The following is a 21,491-nucleotide window of genomic DNA, read 5'->3' on the forward strand; positions in this document are numbered from 1 at the left end:
AGATGCAAAAGCACGGGACTTGCCGTTGCTTTCTACAATCTAAAGCTGTGCTGCTCTGTAGACCACCATGAATGTTGCCTTAAATAAATGAGGTATTTTATAAGTATGATTAATAGATTGTGATAATCCCTTAGAGACCCTATTAGCGTAGAAAATGAATGAACAGAATGCTGACATCACGCAGCATTTGCAATGTGCCCTGTAGTGGCTCACAATAAAGTAAACACCAGGGAATAGTTTTTGGACTTGACTTGAGGATAATAGCCCCCTTTAGCCTCCCTGCCATCAAAGGGAAATTCAGTCATTTTGAAATGTGCAAAGAGAGAAGAGGAACAATATGTTTAACACATGCTAATGACTTGCTTAACTGAGAATCCAGGACCTGGAGACCTTTGTAACTATGTAATAGGATTTTGCTTTTGGCAAGAAATTGCACCCTACTGTCCCTGGGCTCCTTGTCACATCAGCTGCATTAACATGTTCTTAAAAAACTGAAAGCTACCAAGGGGAGCTGCCCAGAAGCTGCAAAGAGGACTGGGAAAAATTGCTATAGCTTGTGGGATTGATTTGTTTGTTCTGCTTATTGGTAAGTTTCAGATCTGCAATCCCAGTTTTCTAGCAGTGGGAGGTAGAGTTTAGCCTGTAAACCAGAGATTTCATCAGATGCACCTTAATGGCATAAAAGTTATGGGGTAGAACAATGGACCTTTCTTAGGGTGAATCTCCACAGTTTTATTTTAAAAATCATAGAGTATCCTAAGTTGAAAGGGACCCCCAAGGATCACTGAGTCCATCTCCCTGCTCTATACAGGACAACCCAAATTTCAAACCCCAAACTGAGCTTACAAAAACTTGTTGATCAGAATCTCACTTTTTTTTTGTTTTTCTTTTATTTACTTTGTAGTTGTCCTTCCTTTCTCTGTAAGGAAAGTTTATCATCGGTGAGCACAGTCAATGCTGCGGCCACTTCAGATTCAGCAGTGGTAATCCTCAGGAATCTGATATCCTGAGGAAGACCTTGAATACATGATACTCTTATTTTCAGAAAACATTTACTATCTGAAAAAAAAAATGGGGGAAAAAACCCTAATTTTTGAACTAACACTTCTTTTTTGTTATTAATTAAAGCTTGCAATGCGAAGGTGCAATTTTTTATTTAATTTATAGCTGCATTCTGAAGAATTGCCATAGAAAGAACACTTTAAAACTTCAGAACTATTAATATTTACCATTTATGTGTGTATTTCCCCTGGTTTTGAAGTGAGTTAAACTATTAAGTGCATTTTTTTTCTCTTTCAATCTGTCTTTACAGAAATGCGATGAACTTTGGGAGGACTTCCATCAAAAACTTGTGGATGGGTCGTTGTTGACTTTGGATACATATCTAGGACAATTCCCTGATATCAAAGTACAGTAATGCTTACCTACAAAGGAGAATTTGTAAATACCACCAGTCACTGTAGTGTCATCAAATAAACATAGAATTAGATTTTACACACACACAAAACACGGGGAGGGTCATTTGTTTCTGCAGTGAACACAGTCTTGTTATGTTAGCTGATCTTTGGCATGAGGCTGCACTGATTTTCCAAGATAATTTTCATGCTGTAGTACTTGTATGTAAATTAGGCTTTGTACAAACAAAATTTAGAATGTTTTTTCCCTGCTCCATTTTCATTTGCTATGAGACAATTCTCACTGACTTTCACAGGGACAAATCACGTTCTTCAGTTGTTAAAATGCCAGACAAATTATAAGATGAAAAGCAGGCCTTTTGTTATTGACCAGATACACCTGTGGGTGTCTAAGTATCTTTCTCTTAACTACATTATGGTTCCTGGCTTGTGATTAGTTGCAGTAAGATTTTGTGGTACATGCGAGGAGGCTCTGTTAATGCGGATTCCAGCTTCAAACCAATCATTCTCAGTGTGCAGTTCAAGGAGATGGTTGTTAAATGAGGATAAAGGCTCATTAAAAGTGTGAGGTAGAAGCATTTTATGTCACTGTATGGACAAAACTGGAAGTTCTTTGTGGGGATTTAGAATCAATCAGTTATCCTGCAGCCATCTCCTTTGCCATTTACATCAGGAAAAAAAAGATCCCTATATTATTGATACTCAGTTTCACACTTGCTGCTACATCAAACTGTACTTATGTCTTCTCAGCCTGCAGAATTCACTTGTAATATGGAACTTTGTAAAGTCAGCTTATAACGGAGGACATTTGCTTAGTTGCAAGAGAATTACAGCAGTTAAATTAAAATTCCTATTATATGTTAAAAGTTCCTGCTATATTGTATCTAACTTCTGTATCAGAGCAACTGTATTGAGAACTACATTTTAAGCATTTCTCCTACTCTAAAAACACTATGTTAACTATTCATTAAATTTGCACACTGTATGTAAGGTAAAAGGACAGTGTTACCATGAGTTTAACAGGTCCACTTATTCTGGAGAATGAGATAAATCTTGCATAACATTGTTACCTCACCACACCCACAGAACAGCCTTTCAAACCATCTGTATACATATTTCTTATTTAAAATAAGATTGTTAGTTTCTCTCTTTTTGCATGCCAGTGTTCTTCAGTGACATTATAGTAAGCTGGTATTGAATGGCAGATGAAGGAGAGTACAAACATGTTAAATGACTACATGGGTAAAATAACTTAAAGAAGTGAGTTGCACTGACTTTCATTCTTACCTCTGTACAGACGCGTATTGCAAAACGAAGCAGAAAGCTGGTGGACTACGACAGTGCAAGGCATCATCTAGAAGCCCTGCAGAGCTCCAAAAGAAAAGATGAAGGCAGGATTACCAAGGTAGGAAAGGATGCTGGCTGATGACTTTGAGAGCTCCAGTTCTGTGCAGAGACTTTTCGCAAAGCTTCTCTTCTTTTTCCTCTTTCAGAATTAGAGGTTACCCTTAAGGATAGAAGCATTTTAAGTATTTTGGTGGATGGGGAGGGAATACAGCTGATTTTAGGAGTGAGTCCTGTTTGAGCTCTAGCTTTATCTTTTGATGCGATTTAGGAGACAGCAAGCCCTGTATTGGCCTTTGTGGTTTATGACTAAGTCACATACTTTGTCAATAAAAATTCAAATTGAGTCACAAAAAAAATGAAAAAATAAAAATAAAATATCCCACCTTCTGACAGAAACAGTTTTTCCAGGTTTTTTTGTTGTTTGTTTTAGGCAGAAGAAGAGTTTCAAAAAGCACAGAAAGTGTTTGAAGAGTTTAACACTGATTTGCAAGAAGAATTGCCATCTCTGTGGTCACGGTAAGCCTGGGCAGATATTGCCTTTGAGGCCTAAAGGGAGACTAAGGAAAGGGAATGAGGGGATTTTAACAGGCTGCTAGAAAGTCTTTGAAATCCTATCTGTCATCTTTTGAAATCGTTACAGGGAAAATGCCTTATAATGACTGAAAATTATTGTATTTATTGTAAATGTATTTATGCTTATTTCTTTCAGTATATCTCAGTACTTAAAATTTTTCGTCACGTTTTGTTATGAGGTGCAAAAATGTTTCATTTTTTCTGGATAAAGAACTGTGGCAGAGAGCATAAAATGGCATCACGACTCAAAACCCACTGCTTCCATCACCCTTCTCAGAAACTGTGATGCTAGATACCTGATCCTTTCAAGAAACAAACAAAAAAAAGAGCCACTAGTTGATAAAGGATCAAATATACCCACTGTTAAGAGCAACCATATAGAGCAGTCACACACTGTTCCAGAAGATTTGCAATTGGTCTTTTTATAGGTCATTTTCTCTGTAAAATGTGTCAAAGCAAAGACATTTACAAAGGTGTAAAGATTGAATGGCAACTGTTGTTTTCAGTCTTCTATAAAATACTACCAAAGCAATGTGAGAAAGGAAAAATAATATTTAATTATAATTACTTCAGAATGCTCACTTCATAGTTTTACACTGAATATGTTCTTGATGTAAAGGCACTGGATGGGGTTGATCATTCTTTTGGGATGTGTACCTATGGACTGCATTTATACAGAAATTGCACACAAAATGAGCAGGAGGACAAAGACAGTATGGAAATAAGCATCTCATTAGTGCACTGCTTTCTTTAACAAATGGCAGTCTGGAATGAAAGTATCTGGTGAATTGCTGAAGTATATTTTTATTTCTCTGCCTTCTAAATTAATTCCTGTTCAATTTGAGATGACTAGAGAGTTCTCCTACTGTGTTTCTGCCTAGTTCAGGCTGAAAAACTTCCTTGCACTTTGAGATACTTGTTTTATGGGCTTGTGAACAATAAAACTGCATATTATTTAGTAATTATTATTTATTTAGTAAGGGCCCTCTTATTACAATATATGTTGCTCACTAACTTGTCTCAGAGAAAGATAAAATTTAATTTGAGTAATATGCATAGTTTAGAAACTGTGCTTTAGGTAGCAAATGCTTTCATGGTCCTATTTTTAGATATCACAGTAACTCAGGAAGAAAAAGATTCGTTGTGTTGACATACTGCAAGCTTATTCTTATGCCAAAGACAATTTGGACTAGTAAAAGCTTGGAGAAATTGTGCTTATAAGTTTTAAATAGGAGAAAGAATAATCCATAACCTAAGACAGCATCCCTTACTTTTAAAATGTGTGGGGGACATACAAACACTCACCCTGAGAAGGCAGATTTTTGAATGCATGTGGAAAAATGACTGTATTAGAAATGAATTTCTTTCATTTGCATATATTTCAGGATTGGTTTCATTAGGGTGGACTGAGCATGAGGCATTTACCCCTGGGCAGTGTACCCTATAGCTGTCCCAGAACACACCCAGCATCACCTAGATGCACTTAAACAAACTGAAGTCCCCTGCTGTGGGCTACTTGCAACTTGATTGCTCTGTGCAGTGTGAAACACAAACAGAAATAGTAAGGAACAAATAAGCTGGAAGTTTTGATGTTCAACCCAGTGTTAGGCTTTGCTGACAATAGTAGTCAAGGATTCTGCCTGTGGTCTGGAAAAAAATCATTCACTTTCTTTTGTGTCTCTGCTATCCCCATTCTTTATTCTCTTTCTCCTTTCCCTGTGCCATCCTCCATAGGCGAGTTGGCTTTTATGTGAACACCTTCAAAAATGTATCCAGCCTTGAAGCCAAGTTTCACAAGGAAATAGCTTTAGTAAGTAAAATGAATGTCTCATGTATAATGGAGTATGTGCTATGCATAACAGCAAACAAACGTAACACAGCAATAAAAAACCAGCAGCAGCACAGATCAAAAGTTGCCCTAGATTCAGATTTGTACTATAATCTTCGTATTGGTTCCTACTTGCCTTTTTTGTACTCTCCTTAAGAACCCACGCAATCTTAGAAAATGGTCCATAATATAGTAGCAATGATAATGCTATTACTGCAACATTAAGATACAATTTTATTTTAATATCTTCTCCATTCTTCCTAGCACACTTTGCCTACAGCATTTTTCCACGCCCAATTGCTAAGCATCTCATTGCTTTCATCAGTGCATGAGAAATGTCAATTATACCCTTCAGGACCATTACATACATCGTCAGAAATGCAACATTATATCTGTCACTATCAGGCAAATACAGCAATTTCAATGAGGATCTTTTGAACGCATTAAATACCTTACTAATTGGTAGTGTATTACCTATAGGAACCAATTAACTTAGTTAGGAAGCCAAGTAGCATGGAAAAATTGTTTGACCAAAGTCCCACGCGAGTTGAGATCAGACTTTTGAGGGGAGAGCAGGAATCATCTCTGCTACACGTTTCTCTATCAGAAAGCTGACAGCACTAAGTCACGTTTATAAAATTGTTCTCTGAAAATCAGCTTTTTTGAAAAACCATTATCTTTGAGAACACTTCTATGCATTTCTAAAGGTTTCCACTTTTGTTACGTATAGCACTGCTTATTTTTTGGAAGGAACTATTTACAATCTTAAGGAAATCAGAGCAGTAACCAGACCAGATTTATCAGCTATGTTTTTAATCACAGCTATAGTGCTTCACCTAAACTCTGACAAGTGTTTTATTTTCTCAGCTATGTCACAAACTGTATGAAGTGATGACGAAGCTGGGAGATCAGCATGCAGACAAGGCCTTCACCATTCAAGGGGCACCAAGGTGACTTTGTTTCTTATTTTAGTGAATTGCATTGCAGTAAGATTTGTGGATTTCAGCACTGAAGTAAGCACCTGCATAATATATAGTGTTTGCCATACAACCATACTGGGTTTCTTCTTTCAAGAGGGTAGATGAAAGTACCCTTGCTTGTTGCTGCTTCCAACATAAGTGAAGCTGCAGAACTTTCTTCATTGCCTACTTATTTTCCATTCTAAAAAAGAAAAAGGGCAATACTTCCTGCTGTTGCAATTTACCCTATTTTATTGTAGCACAGAAAACCAGTTTGCACCAGCTTAGTATGTAGTATGTAGCTCATTTACTCTTAAGTGTTTAGTCTTCAGTGAGTTTATTCTGAGTAATATTCTGAGTTTAACTGTCAGAATATTTTTAAGGCCTTGAAAAATTAGATGTGTTTTTAGGACCTAAAGGCATGTGATTAGGTGAGAATCTTGACCTTTCCATGTAATGCTCTATCTCCTCTGCTCATGGGGAAAAGTCAGGAAATATGATCTGAGTATATCATAAAAGCTGAAAAGCCAAAGTAAAATGAATGTCACAAAATGCCATATTTTTAATGACTTCCAAGAGCAATCTTGCCTTAAAATAAAAACAAAACCAAGAAATCTTAAAATCAGTGTTTTCTTAAGGTCATTGGAAGCCAGTGCACTATTTCTGGTTTTTTAACTTGCGAAGAACAAAGCCTTTCTGCCAGAATTTGATCTCAGTACTGCAATAATGATAGGCAGAAAAGATTGTAATTATAAAAGTGGTGCTTGTCAAAACATAGTGATAATTAGAGCGAATGCATAAGTCCCAAATTTCAAGCCAACCTTAGCTCATCCAGAAGCAGTCAGAACAATGTTATGGCTACTGTGAATTTGCCCTCAAGCCGGGCTCACATTAGCAACAATTAAGACTGTCCAAGAGCACAACATCTGCCTCAAACATATGGCTGACATTTCCATACTTCTTTTGATCTCATTTTAAAAGGACAAAAAATATTTGAGCTTCCAAACTACTGCAAAATTTAGAACTATGATATTAAGAATGTGTCCAAAATTTTCGTGTTGGATTAGTTCAGTGTTAATCTGTGATCACACACACTCCCTGAGCTGACAACTCATTTAGCACCATTTTCAGTCCCTGTAGGATGGCTACATTTCCCATACAGCATTCATAAAATACTGTTATGGGATAATAAATAATATAGTATTGGAAAGCTTAAAGTAGTTTTAGTAATAAACAAGTATTTGGCCACATGTGTCTCTTAGGCTGTGCCCAGCATGCACACATTCTTGTTATTACTGAATTTTTCTTCCCATCAGTGAGAGAAAAATAATAGTATTCTAGCTGCAAATGATTAGGTGTAGATTAATGCTTTGTGATGTCCTTATTTAAAAATGCTTTTTAAAAATATTTTTACTTACTGTGTTACTCTTTCATTTGAGCTCTGCTGCATCCCAAGTGAGAAAGTTGTAGTTATCGGTCACCAGCTCTAAGTGGTGGTTTGTTGCGTTTGCTTTTTTTGCTTCAGACTTCTGTAAGATTAACAGCTCATACACAGTGTGGTATTTTTGGTATACTGTTCACAGAGCCTTACGTGAAATTCAAGACAAATTTTGAGTTTCATTATTTTTATAGTGCTTACAACGTTACTCAGGAATGAGCCTTTTTGAGATGAAACAGTTTTCCTTTTTAAATATGTGAGAAATAGATTCTAGACAATTACATTATCTTTCCTTTAGAGTACCATATAAAAATAGAGTACCAGCTTAAAAATTTATATGCTACTGAATATTCTATCTTGAAGACAAATATTGTACCTAGGAAAGAAATTTCTTAATAACTGCTTATTTTTTCTTCTTTAATATTTCCACAGAAAGAGGTGGTGAGTGTGAACTTTCCAAGGAATTATTTTTTCTTGCACCTGTGTTAGGAACATGTTTATGGTGTGGTTCCCTCCATCATGTAGTGCTTCTGTTCTTGCTAAATATGTGTAGGACTTGCTCTTCTCTTACCAAGTACTGTGACTGTTGAATGCTGTAGATCATAGCCTCCCTGAGTTGTAAGCTTTCAGCATTTCTAAGTAGCTGAGTATGTCCCAGTGTTTGCACCAGGTCCTTTCACAGAAAGAACAAATCCTTTTACAGGACAGGACTTCATCAGATCTTTTCTTAGTATCAGCAGAGCTCTGCTGAAGTCTCTTGAGTACTGCTTGTTTATAGTTGTGGTGAGTTGCCCATCTAAATAGTTACAGCTATATCATAATCTTGTTTGTGTTTTGGTTTATTGAAACCTTCCTGAAGTTGCTGAGCTTTTAATGTTATTTGCATTATTCATTGGTGTACCATCTTCTGGGATTTTTTATCTTTAAAGCCTTTTATTTTGAGAACTGTGTGAAATGAAGGCAGTAATTCCAGCTCCCATTTTATGATGGTTACAAACTTATACATAAAACATCATTTCAAATTTAGAAAAAGAAAAAAAAAAGAAAAATGCAGGAATTGAGTTTCCATCAGGTTATAATGATCAGGTAAACAGATGCAGCAGATGTTCCAAAAGTAAAGGTCACTCAAAAATTAAAACGTCGTTTGAAACCATATTCAGATCACTGAATTTTGATTATATATAATTGCAGTTTTAGTTTTAGTGATTATATAATGATTTGGTTTATCTCCACTGTATATTGCCTTTTGTGGTTGCTGGCTTTCAACTATTCAAATTGTCAAGGTAATAAATTAGCATGATGTGTATGTCCTGACCATTACTTTGATTCTTGCCCAGTGATTCAGGTCCACTCCGCATTGCAAAAACACCATCACCACCAGAGGAGGTCTCTCCCCTTCCTAGCCCTACTGCTAGTCCCAATCACATGCTGGCACCAGCATCTCCAGCACCAGCCCGGCCTAAGTCACCCACACAGGTAAGTGGAAACTCAGCAAAGGAGACTGGCCTGTTGTGAAGTAAGCTGAGATAATGTATACAGTGGTGTTTTCAGTCTAGGCATGGACTTAGATACAGTGGGGAGACCATTGGCTCCACTGTGCTCTATATGGGTCATTGGGTGGGTGTTCATCTCTGTGTCTCAAGCATGGGTAGAAAAGGTTTTTTTTTTTTTAATAAAGGAGAATGAGGAAAATTTAAGGTAGCAGGTGAACTGGAGGCATTTGTTGTGCCTAAGCAAAACACATTTCAAAAACTTGCATAGTCTCTAAAGACCCAGAAACGATAACTTGAAAAATCCATTTCCAAACTCCCATGAATTTCAATACATTTCAATACATACCCCATCAGTCTTGTTCAAATTCATACTTACTACAGGGAAAAAAAACACCTAGCCAGGGAGTATTACTAGTCTGCCAACATGGATTTCCCTCTGAAACAGTAAATAACAGAGGTAGTTTAAATACTGCTGTGATATAATTACTGATAATTAGAGGCTTATTAGTGGTTACCAATACTAAATTGAGAAGTTTGATGATGCAGGAGTCATTTCTGTTCTTCTCAGTATCAGTGAAATTGATGAAGGGCATCCTCTGTACCGTGAGAACTGCATGTTTTCTGTGAAAACATCGAAGATGAGACTTGATGTTGCTGATGTTTTCAAAATTGGGTGTAGCTTCTGTGTTGATTTGTGTGCATTTGGAAAACACGTGAGCACACCTGTTTTCTTTGGTCTTGCACACCACAACCAAACATTTATTGAATAAAACTCAGATTTGGTCTTACTGATTTTGCATCATCTGAGGAATTTTTTTAGATTTTCTTTTATTTTTTTTTTAATATCATTTTAAAAATATCCAGTGATCAGTATTAATCCATGCAATACATTTGTCATAGTTACACGAATCTCTGGAGAGCAGAGGGAATTAGTGACCTAAGCACTTTGAGGTGCAGCAGTTCACAGGAGTGGTATATTCTTAGCATTAAGTAGGCTTTGAAAGATAGCAACAGGCAGGCAAGGAAAAAATCCCAAAGATATTCTGAAATGATTTTAAGAAGCAAAAAAGCTGAAAAGCCCTGGTTCTGTGCAGTATTGCTCATCCAACAGTGTGCTGCATAGGAAATAAAGTGCACAGCATTGTATTCCCGTCAGAGCAGAAAAATTCCATCTAATAAATGCTTTTGTGTGAATTCTTAAAAGTTGAGTTTGAAAAATAGAGTTGGTTTGCTTTTCATGCAGTGTTTCCTTCAAGGCACTTGATGATGAGCAGCCAAAAAGTTCCTTTGATTCCATGTGTTTTTTACTACATTTAAGGGGAAGTAGCAGAGACAAAAATCTAACTCAAGCTGTCTTAAGACTTTAACACTTGTCTTAAATCTCTCATCTATCCCTGAACCAGTCTGTGATATTTTTGTTGTCTGCCTAGCTGAGGAAAGGTCCCCCAGTTCCACCACTGCCTAAGCTCACACCCACAAAGGAGTTGCAACAGGAGAACATCATTAACCTCTTTGATGACAACTTTGTCCCAGAAATCAATGTGACAACTCCATCACAGGTAAGCTTCAGAGCATGGTGTGTGGGTCCAACCTTGCAATCACCTGAAGTTCTCCAATACTAAGGGTGTACGGCTGACCTCAACAGAGAGGGAGGCAAAGAGTTCTGGTAGAAGGCAGGGATGCAATGACCCTTTGTATTGTCTTCAAAGGTTCACAAACATAGTATTTTATCTTTGAAGTCTTGAATAACCATTCTAAAGGCATAGAATTGCTAGTGTATGGGAAAAAAAAAAAAAAAAAAAAGATTTTTCAAATGAGAAATGGGATTTCCTGGTGAGATATTTGACTAAAAATGTTATGAATTGCAGCTACGGTTGATGTTTAACTAAATACAGGTTTCATCACAAAGGGAAAGTTAAGCTAAGATGCCTTTTTTTTTAAATCCCAAACATGTTGTTCTTGGCTGTTTCTGTTTCTTCCATAAAAATTATTAAACATATACCTATTCGGGGTGTGCTTTTTTTTTTAAAAAAAAAAAGAGCTTTGCTCTTTAAATCAACCCTTTGCAGGTGTAAAAGGCTATGCCAACTACATACATCATTTGTTTTGATTAATAGGAACATTAGTTACGCAACTTAAAAGTGATCACAATTACTTTTGTTTTATTATTTTTAAACTAGGAAATTCAAAATGATTGCATAGAACAAACAAGACCCAGAGTTGTGTAAAATAAATATGTATAATTTGCATTTAGCTGTTCAGACTTCATGCAGATATGGTAACTGTTGGTTGTTTCATAATGGACCATTTATATTATGGTAATTACAACTAGAAATCTTAGCCTATGTCTGATAGACTGTGAAGAAATATGCAGATCTAGAACTTACGCTGAATGTTTACAAATCTTTATTTTCACAGGAATTATTGTTTTTGTACTAATTCTTTTGATAACACACAAAAATGTAGGCATAGCAATGAAAGAAAAATTTCAGAGAATTTGAGCATGTGATTTGGAGAGGACAAAAAGGCACTGCCATCTATTCCACAGGTACATATTTGGAAGAACAGAGAGTTATTTATAAATAAATTCCCACACAATTAACAAATTAATGGCAGCTGCCATACTGGGAAGCACATACACAGCCACTGCTGGGCCCTTGTGGAAGGGGCTGTAGTCTGATTTCATCATTGTGTTAGGTGTTCCAGTGTTGGCAACATAAGCCTCAACATCACTGGGGCCATGAAAATGACCCAGGGGATGGAACTCCTCCCTGTGAGGACAGACTGAGTGAGTTGGAGCTGTTTATTCTGAAGAAGAGCCCTGGGGGACATGAGGGCAGCCTTTCAGTATCTAAAGGGTGGCTAGAAGAAAGAAGGGGGCAGATTCTGCATCAGGGTCTGTTGTGACAGGACAAGGGGAAATGGTTTCAAACTAAAAGGGGGGAGATTTAGATTGAATATAAGGAGAAAGGTTTTAATGGTAAGGGTGGTGAGGCACTGGAACAGGTTGCCCAGACATGTGGTGGATGCCTTGTCCTTGGATACATTCAAGGTCAGGCTGGATGGGGCTCTAAGCAACATAATCTAGTTGTAGATGTCTCTGCTCATTGCAGGGGAGTTGGACTGGGTGATCTTTAAGGTCCCCTCCAGCTAAAACAATTCTATGATTCTAATGCCTCAAGGACAGCTGTGATGAAATCTGAACACATCGGATGAAAGACACAGGAGGATTTCTTGGCACTGCTGTTCTTATAGACTGATCTATTCATGCAGCCTTCCAGTGCTTCACGCTTCAGCCATAGTCAATGGGCAGGAGTTTGGACTGTGTGCCCTTTTGATCTGACTCTGTTTACCTTTCTCTTGTGAGATTACATGTGGATGTATGTGTACAAATTATATCCACTGATACCATTTCCAATCTGAACACTTTCCATAATTGCACTCTAACTCATTACGGCCTGCATATTCTATGCATCGAAGGCAAGCTTCTCTCACTGTTTAATAAACACTGAACAACAGTGGGCAGAATTAGCCTTATTACTAAGATGTGTGCCCAGAATATTTATCATTAGTGATAATTATATCTCAGCTATAGTTTCACCCTGATTAAAAGTAATATTTTGCATTGATGCGTGGTAAATTATTTGCTTATGTTAATTTGCAGAGGGAAAGACCTGTAGCCCATTGAACCAATATAGGTATTTTACACTGACCTCAGAGGCCTTGGTTAATTCATTAATTGTAAACAAAAAAAGGTTCTATTGTGTAATCCAGCTTTGTAAGAGCAGATGAAGGTACCAAGATTTATTTAGTTACATAAGATGTTTCTTACAGTTTAGTGCTAATTGCACCAATAAATTTGAATTCTTATTTGTGTTCAGAACTGAAATTTAATTCAAATGCATTTAAGTCCTCCTGTATTGACTTACGACTAGTATTTATAATTGTGAACACATTCACGTATTAAAATGTAAGGACACTGGATACAATTTATGCAGCTTTTTAATTTCGGTGTCGGACTCAGAGCACTTAAAATGGCCTTCACAGTCAAACAGTGAACACTTGGCACTTTTTCAGGAGGGCTAAAATTTGTTTAGCCTGAAAAGGCAAGGGTCCTCTACACAGATAACAAAGGCATCATAAAAATGAAGCTCATAAAAAATAAGGTTAAAAGTTCAGGAAAGTCTTCAGAGCTTCCTCCCATCCTTGCTTGAAAATTTGTTTGGTTTTTTGTTTGTTTGTTTGCTTTTTGTTTTTTGTTTTTCTTGGACCTTTCAATATTGAATTTCCTGGGACCACTTTTGAGAGGGTTTTTTTTTTTTCAAGGGTTATTTTTCTCTTCTAACAGAATGAAATTCCTGAAACCAAGAAAGAGGAATCTTTGCTAGATCTGGACTTCGACCCTTTCAAACCAGAGGTTGTATCGACGGGAGTAACTCATTCACCCATGTCTCAGGTATCTCTTTGCTTTTGAGACAGGCACAGCAGAAAAATGCAAAGCCCTGTGTTTGTTAGCAAAGGTTTGCATCGTGTACTAAAGAGCAGTATGCCTATGGTGTCTGAAGCACTTGACCTTCCTGAGGAGCTCTTGTCAGCCATCTTGTCCTTCACTAACCCTGTACTTGATAATGTACTGAAAGGAGGTAGGTGATAAAATAAGATGCCTGCCAGTGAGAATGGTTGCTGGTACATCAGCCTTGTCTTTGGCATGCTGCTACTCTCCATCCTTAGAACAACTATTCATGCTAATATTATAATCCTCTGGTGCCTTTTTTCCTGAGATTTTTGTCTGACCCAGCTTTGACATTTCATGTCTGGAAAGAGATGTCAGGGGACCTAAGTCTTATGGAGTCAACATGCAATTTCTTGCTGTGATGGAGTTTCTTTACCAAGTTTTACCAAGCAAGGGATATGATCTGAGTGTTTTGCTTCCATAAATCTATTTCGGACCTAATCTCATGGAAAGTGAAAGAATGAAATAGCATGTTCCCTTGAAGGATGCTGTGTTAAAGAATTATGTGTTCTACAATAATATTTGCCATGGTAGTTTCTCTCTGCAATACAAAAAAAGAAAAAAAGAAAAAAAGAAAAAGAAGAAGCACATATGAAAGTTGCTTTGATTTGCCCTAAAGCACCTGGCATCTACTATTTTAAGATCTAGAACTCACAATCACTATCCTTAGGGCTGATATTATGGTAGTTTCCCTGGCTAGCAGAGCTGGAGCTCTGCATTGTACACATACAAGGAAGCAATATTAACACACTGTTAGCAAAACCTATTATCCCTGTGGCTATCACTAACCCAGCTTGTAGTGCAAGACATGAGAAGACTAATAAGCTGTTCAGTAATGCAGCACTAGGAAAGGAGTGAGCAGACAAGGAGCTTTAAGGCTGAGGAAGCCCTTGATCTCGGTTAATTAATTTCTTATTTGGTATACAGTCCTAGTTATATAATGAGATCTGTACTGATCTCCAATGGGTTATGCACTGTTAGAAAAACAGTGCTCTGTCAGCACTCCAAACATCAATGGAAGTTTCTCATTGCTCTTTGCTGTATTTAGTTATAATAGAGGCTTTGTGCATCTTGTTATTTTTCTTGCTTTCTGCAAACAAGAAAAGAAAGGAAATGATCTCTTGGTACTCAGCAGTGACAGAAAATTCTAGCTTTGCCTTTGCTAACTCTGCCATTTCAGCTTGTCTTGAATAAACCTGATGAGAGCAGTGGAATAATTAAACCTCCCAGAAAATTAACTGTTGTGGCAGTTTGTCTTGACATCATACTATATAGATTGCAGTTTATTGTTATAATGAAAAAAAAAATTGCTTTAAGTTCATCTGTGCCTTGAAATACTGAATGTAATTAAATGTGGAAAAGTACATTACAAGATTTCATCTGGGTACACAGGAGGCATTCACTGAGCACCTTCCATCTCTTCTTTCACCTTTCATCTCAACAAACACACATGAGAAAAAGTGGTTAACAACCACAAGCATGCATGGATGAGTCAGAGCACCACATCCTTAACAAGGAGAGGATAGCCCTACCGTCTAGTTTCAGTCCCACTGAATATGACAGCATCATTGCAGTGGGATCACAGGCAGATTGACGTCTGTGACTGCACTGTTTGGAGACCCCTGTGCAGGGAGATTAAGTCAGCCTGAAGTGTTCTTTCTATATGTGTGCTGGTTTTACCTCAGTTGTGGTTATTTTCCCTTCAGAAAACTGTGCTGAAGCAGTGAACTGAAGGCAGGAGTTGTCTGTGCCATGATGCCTTTGGAGGGCAGGCTTGACTTCCCTATTGATCATTTAACTACTTCCCTCCACCACTCTGCTACTGTGATCAGATCACAATGAGAGAGCCTTAGCCTGCCCTTCCTCACTGCTTTCTGGTTCTATGAATGCCTCAGAAGTGTCCTTTCTAAACGTGGCTGACACTCACCTCCTTTTGCTAGCTATGGTCTGTTTCACCTTTCCTTCAGTATATTCCCTCCCTCTGGGCTTGTGAGCACTGAAAGAAAAATGAAGAAATGAAAAGGAGCAGTCTCCTTCCCTGAGAGTCAGTAGGATGTCTGGGGATTGCAACAGTTAAGGCTATCAGAAAAGAGCTACTGTTTTGCCTTGAAGTTTGAATTTCATCTCACAAGGTTATGCCAGAGTAAGCAGGTACACTTATGAATTACATCAACACAGAGGAAGCACACAGCTGGACTTAAACTGAATGAGAAATGGATGTTGATGTTAATTTGTTGTAAATCTGAGTAATGATTTATTACTGTGTCCTTTATTTGTGAAAGTGAAAGCAGAGGTTGTTCAGAGAGCCAATCTGTAGTCATTAAAAAAAAAAACAGTTAAGAAAACAAGGTATATGCAGCAATCCTTTCTCTTAATGAGTGTTAGATGTGACATTTAACACATGGAAATGTTTCAGGAACAATTTTACATTTTATTTCATGAATATCACTAGTTTTTATCTTTCATGGACTTTAACTTAGATGTGAATGTAATAGATGTGTTTCAAAGTATCTCAGACCATTCAAAAACAGACCTGATGCCTATTTTCTGTCCATTTTCATCTGTCCATTCAGCTCTTCTGTTGAAAAGTCATTAATACTGAATATTTAACAGACTGGACAAGAAAATGAAAACATTGATCAACACTCTTGTTTTCTCTCCCCGCAAAGTATGCAGTTTTCCTTCCTTGTGTTTGGATGTAAGAACTTGAATAAGTTGTTCTCAGTGGATAGCAGAATCTTTTCTTTACTGCCTAAAAATGCTGACCTATGAAGTCTTCTTAAAGCTTATACCTTGCGGGCACTCCTGCACCTGTTGAGCATCGTACAGAACCACCAGTTCAGAATGTATTTATTATTCAAATACCCAATGGAATGAGGTTTTTTCCACTGGAAAACAACTACTGCTTTGAAGTGGAGAATACCACAATCCATCACATACTGCTCATCCTACTTAACCAAAAATCATATTCTGCAAACGTGCACTCAAATATAAAATATATATATTATAGATAAGTGTATTTATATGTTCTTCTCTCAAGTTATTTATGTAGCATATCAAACACAGAATATATATGAGAGGCATTTTTCTAAAAGCATCTTTTTTCTTTTCCTTTTTTCAGACATTGCCATGGGACCTGTGGACGGTAAGACTGACATTTATCATTGTGAACTGGGATATTTTTGTGCATCTGATAAAGAGTTTACAGACTGTAACGAGTACTTTAAAGTATATGAAGCCACCTGGGATCTATTAAAACAAGCAGAAAAAAAGAATCGCTGTTGCTTGGTCTGCAAAATCTAAATCATGTTTGAAATCTAGACTAACAAAATTCTTATATAGTTTTTAGGGTGTAGGAATGTGTGCTAGCTACCTCTCTTAATTATCTGAAGACGTAGTTCCTTTAACCACTAGGTTTTTAACCCAATGGAAAACTGTTTTTTCACAGTTTGGGAGTGAAGAGAGAATTTGACTTGTTCTTTTCATAGTTTGCGTACAGTGGACTGGAGTTGCTGCTGCTTTAGGAAACTGCAGAAATACTTCCTTCCACCTCCTGGTGCCTAATCAAATACAATAATCTGCAGGAAGAAAACAGATAATTTTTGTGAGCTTTCTTTTGCCTTTGTGTCATGAAGATAGTTGGGTTGACTTGACAGAAAGCCTTAAGGACCCTTTTTTGATCTTTTGCAAACTCATGTAGCACAGAAATCTGTGGGTGCTTCTCATGCATTCAGATTTGCAGCACTATCTTGTGAACATACAGCAGATGTGATGCGTATTAAGTGCTCATCTCTTTCTATTGGGATGGTTTAAAAGAAGTCTGAAGAAAGGAGTCATGTATGCAGTCTAACCAAAATTTCAAGGTTGCCAAAATCTAGACCAGCTAAAATAACCCAGAAGTGTTTCAAATGTATCTTTAATATTACATATCTCTGTCAATTTCTTCCTTTCACAGGTTTACTTATAGCTTACATATAGTTTACTTATAGTTTACTTGACTACTTATAGTTAATATTATATATATATTCTACATTATAATTATTTTCCTATTTCCTCTAGTTAAAACCAAAAAAGGAACTATCAAGCTTCACAGCTAAATATTTGAAGCTAAGGCTTCAACCTTTACAGTTTTTCTCATAATCTTGAATGCCGAATAGTTGTTGATCTTCCTTGCAGTATCTGTATTTCTTCAGAGTGGTGGTGTAGATAGCTGGCTGTCTGGTTTGATTCCATAGTGTGTGTGAGGCTATAAATGCTTCTTCATGGCACAGCGATGGAGTATCAAAGCTGTCCGCTGACACCACTGGTGTTGCCTCCTTCTTTCTTCACTGTCCAATGGAATGATTCCTCCTTTCTATTGAGAGTACCTGTGATAAAAAAGTCAGTGAGTCACAGGAAGGCAAGGTGTGATAAATCTTCAGTGTATCTGTAGAACTTCTTTTCTAATGTAGTCTGGTGGCTAGAAGGCTTAAATTCAGGAGTCTGTCTTTACCTTCACTGGAGGGGCAGGAAAGAACCCTTTGCTGCTTCCCTACACCAGTTTGGTAACTGCTGCTAGTTAGAGAACAGATAATTAATGAACTGCTGCTTGAGTAACAACAGCAACAAAAAATGTATTCTTGTTTTCTGTGTTTTAAATGTTTTTTTTCTATACAGACAACAAGCGAATTGGTGCAGCCGGTAAGCAAACTTCCACCCAACATTGCAACTGCTCTATATGCATGCTTTAATCAATGTGATTTAATATATAGTTTTTTGTTCTATCAGTGCTGCTCTTCTAGATTGCAATCTACTGCCTCCAAATGTTGCAAGCCACATAGCTTTTCCTTAAACTGCTTAATTTAGTCACTTTCATTCTTTAGATTAAAATTGCTCTAGTAAAATATAAATCTTGTGTTTTCTCATCAAGTCCGCCTTTATCTTTTTCATCTTGTGTTTTTTCTTTGCTTTTCTGTCTGCTTAAAGCCTGATTCTTCAAAAAGTCTTTCCCTGTGTAACCTGGTCATGGAGGAAATCCCAAACAGTGGGTCATCAGAAGATGTTAACAGATCCCAAACTGATCTAGGTTCACTCAACTGGGGCCTAGATGTTAGCACACCCAGTGTCAGCCAGAAAATTACTACAGGTGGTTCTTTGCTTTTCCCTGGGGCAGAGCAAACCTCAAGCGAATCCATGGGTACTCTACCTGCTAGTGTTTGGCCTGCTGTAGGTCAGCAGGAGGATGCTGCACCAGGGTCTGCTTCAGAAAATGAAAACCAGAGGACTTCGCTGGAGCACCTGTTGGATGCTAAGAATGTCCCATGGGAAGATGTGGCAACCAGTCAGCGTTTAGAGAACATAACTGGTTTTGAGACGCCCGTCCTGGGAACCGATAGCTTGTTGGATAAACCCCTCCCATGTGATGTGCAAAAGGAAGAGGAAAAGCATGAGGAAGAAGAATCTCTGTGGGCAGGTGTCAAGCCAAGTGAAAAGGTAGAGAATGGAGCTGTTAACTACACGGAGGTAGAAGGTACAGAGGAAATGGAAGAGCGAGGTGGTGAAATAGAAGGAAATAGTGAGGCAGAGCTTCCTAAGTGCTTAGCTAAGGCAGAGTGTGAAACTTCAGTAGTCAGCACTGAGGTAGAGTTGGAAGTTAGCAGTGGGGAAGCTGGAAGAGCTAGTGTTGATAACCTAGAAATCCCTAGGGAAAAAGAATTCAAAGGAGTAAATGTCATTGAGGAGGCAAATTCAGAAAAACCATTACTGAGCACAGGGTTGGAAGATGGGAACAAAGTAGTAGTGGACAGCAGTAAAACTACAGAAAGCACTGGCAATGAACCTGAGAGAGTCTTTGGTATCTGGAATCAGGACCATGAAACAATATTTGAGGATGGCCTAAACCAAGCTGACAATGTTACTGGACAGAATACATCCACAGAGGGTATAAATGTGATGGTCACTGACCACACAGAAAAGAACCATACAAATACTGGGAACATTCTTTGTGATGCTGAATTATTCACTGCAGAAGAGTCTGGTAAAGAAGCTGAAGACAGTAGCATCAGCATCCTCCCAAATGGTAGTGCTACCAATGAAAGTCAAGCTGCTGCTGACAAAGAGTGCCCACAAGAATTGATGCCCGAAACACCTCATGCTGCTATCACAATCTGTGGTAATCCTTGCCTAGATAATAGAGAAGACCAAATGACAGGTAGGGCAGCAGCAGCAGCCACTGAAGAGCATCCTCATAGCAGTGGTGTTCCTGAAACCTTGGAAACAGACCCCTGGCTGGCAAACTGGGATCCAACAGTTACTAACGATTCCTGGGGGTTTTCTAATATGTCAGATGGCCAAGCCAATGGACTGGACAATTGGCCCTTTTTCCCCAAGCAGCAAGACTCAGAGGAAGGTAACATGGAAAATGCTTGGTTAGGCATTAGTGATAAGTGGTCTACACAGGACCTGGGAGGGACTGATAGCATCTGGGGAGAAGTAAGTGTAAGCACAAGCAGTAAAATTCAGGAGGAACCAATAAAACAAGGTTTGCCTGGGGAGCAGGCAAGTGTTGGCAATGCTGGATTTAGCAATGAGGTAGTTAGACCCTTGGCTCTGTTTCAAATGGGAAATTCCCGAAATGCTAGCACCGAGAGTTCAACTAGTCCTAAAGACAATGAGACCAACAACTCAGATTTATCTGAAGATGAAATTGCTAACCGGAGATATGGATTGTTGTACCAAGAAATTGAGGCTGATAAAGAAGAGGTACCTACCCCAGTGTGTAGCCTAGTCTAGACAAAGAGTTCCTTAGGTCATGCATAACCTTGTCGTTTAAAACCAATCCATCTGTGTGTTTCCTGCTACCCCTCCTAAGCCCTTGCAATTCTTGTTCAAAAAATTGTCACGCAACTGTGTAGTATGGTGCCCTTCAGCCGTGTAATGAAGCAGGCTGACAAAAATGCATCTCAAGAAGGTGAATGAAGCTTCACACTGTGAAGGCACACGGTGTCTCACAGCTTTTGTACTTTATATGTATAATTTTAAATGCATCTCCAGTCTTTTTTCTTTTTATAAAAATACTTAAGCCGCTCCGCTTTTTTATTCGTTTTGGTGTTCTCTTTAAGCCTGTGAAATCTGTTATCGAATAGCACTGTCATCAAGTATCTTTCTGCCTTGCCCTTCCTTTTGTTATTTATTTATTTTGTTTTATGTCTGGCCTGTTTTTATTTTGCAAATAGAAATGTTTTATCCATGTTCTCGTTTAGTAAACAAACGATAACTTGTTCTGATCTTCACTTCTACTTAGGCATCCAGCACGGCATTTAATGGATTTGCACAGGTAAGAAACAAGCAAGTTTTGAGAGGTTGTTTTCTTTTTTGTTGGGAAGAGGTTAAGACTAGCTGCACAGTTTTGAGAACTCTGTTCTGCAGACCAGCTGCACAATAATGTCATGCTGACACAAATCCTGAACCTGTCTGCCCTCAAAAAGTCTTCCTGGATGTTCCTAGAAGGTTGCTAATATTCTTGGCCCTCTTGGCCTAAATGAATTTAATTGGAAAACTCCCACTAGCTTAGCAGGACTGTCTTCTTATTTTCTGTGTGAAAGAACTGGGTTAGTATTTTTGTTACTCTCTTTTTGGGATTTTTCTAACAAGATCCTGTAAAGCATGGCTTCCTCATAGCTTTCACACCTGTTCAGTGACTCTATGTATTCATGTATTTGTGAAATGAGTTTTATTTGTTTCTGCAATTTTGTTTTCATTTAGAGGACGTTTTAGTCTGGGAATTAAATCTGAGCTGTTTATTTACTGCTGTGATAATGCTGAGAATCTGCACAAGGCACTGCAGCAGTGCGGTACACGTTTATGCTCTCAAATTCCAGGGCCACCATCCCAAGTGATAATGTAGATAATCTGGGGCCTTCTTAAATTCCAGCAGCCTTTCAGAG

General features: G+C 38.0%; 1 protein-coding gene across 1 annotated transcript in view; it reads left to right on the top strand.

Annotated features, from left to right (window-relative positions):
• The window catches only part of AMPH (amphiphysin), a gene marked incomplete at both ends in the record, with an annotated part of 102,152 nt that overhangs the window by 62,287 nt on the left and 18,374 nt on the right, over positions 1-21,491 (top strand). The window contains 11 exons of the mRNA XM_079538207.1: positions 1,313-1,408; positions 2,713-2,820; positions 3,193-3,278; positions 5,070-5,145; positions 6,031-6,113; positions 8,898-9,036; positions 10,484-10,612; positions 13,402-13,509; positions 16,688-16,711; positions 18,223-18,246; positions 20,849-20,881. Of these exons, the coding sequence (XP_079394333.1) occupies positions 1,313-1,408; positions 2,713-2,820; positions 3,193-3,278; positions 5,070-5,145; positions 6,031-6,113; positions 8,898-9,036; positions 10,484-10,612; positions 13,402-13,509; positions 16,688-16,711; positions 18,223-18,246; positions 20,849-20,881 (906 nt within the window). The remainder of the gene's footprint in view (positions 1-1,312; positions 1,409-2,712; positions 2,821-3,192; positions 3,279-5,069; positions 5,146-6,030; positions 6,114-8,897; positions 9,037-10,483; positions 10,613-13,401; positions 13,510-16,687; positions 16,712-18,222; positions 18,247-20,848; positions 20,882-21,491) is intronic.

Source organism: Tetrao urogallus, assembly GCF_951394365.1.
Source record: "Tetrao urogallus genome assembly, chromosome: 7".
NCBI lineage: Eukaryota > Metazoa > Chordata > Aves > Galliformes > Phasianidae > Tetrao > Tetrao urogallus.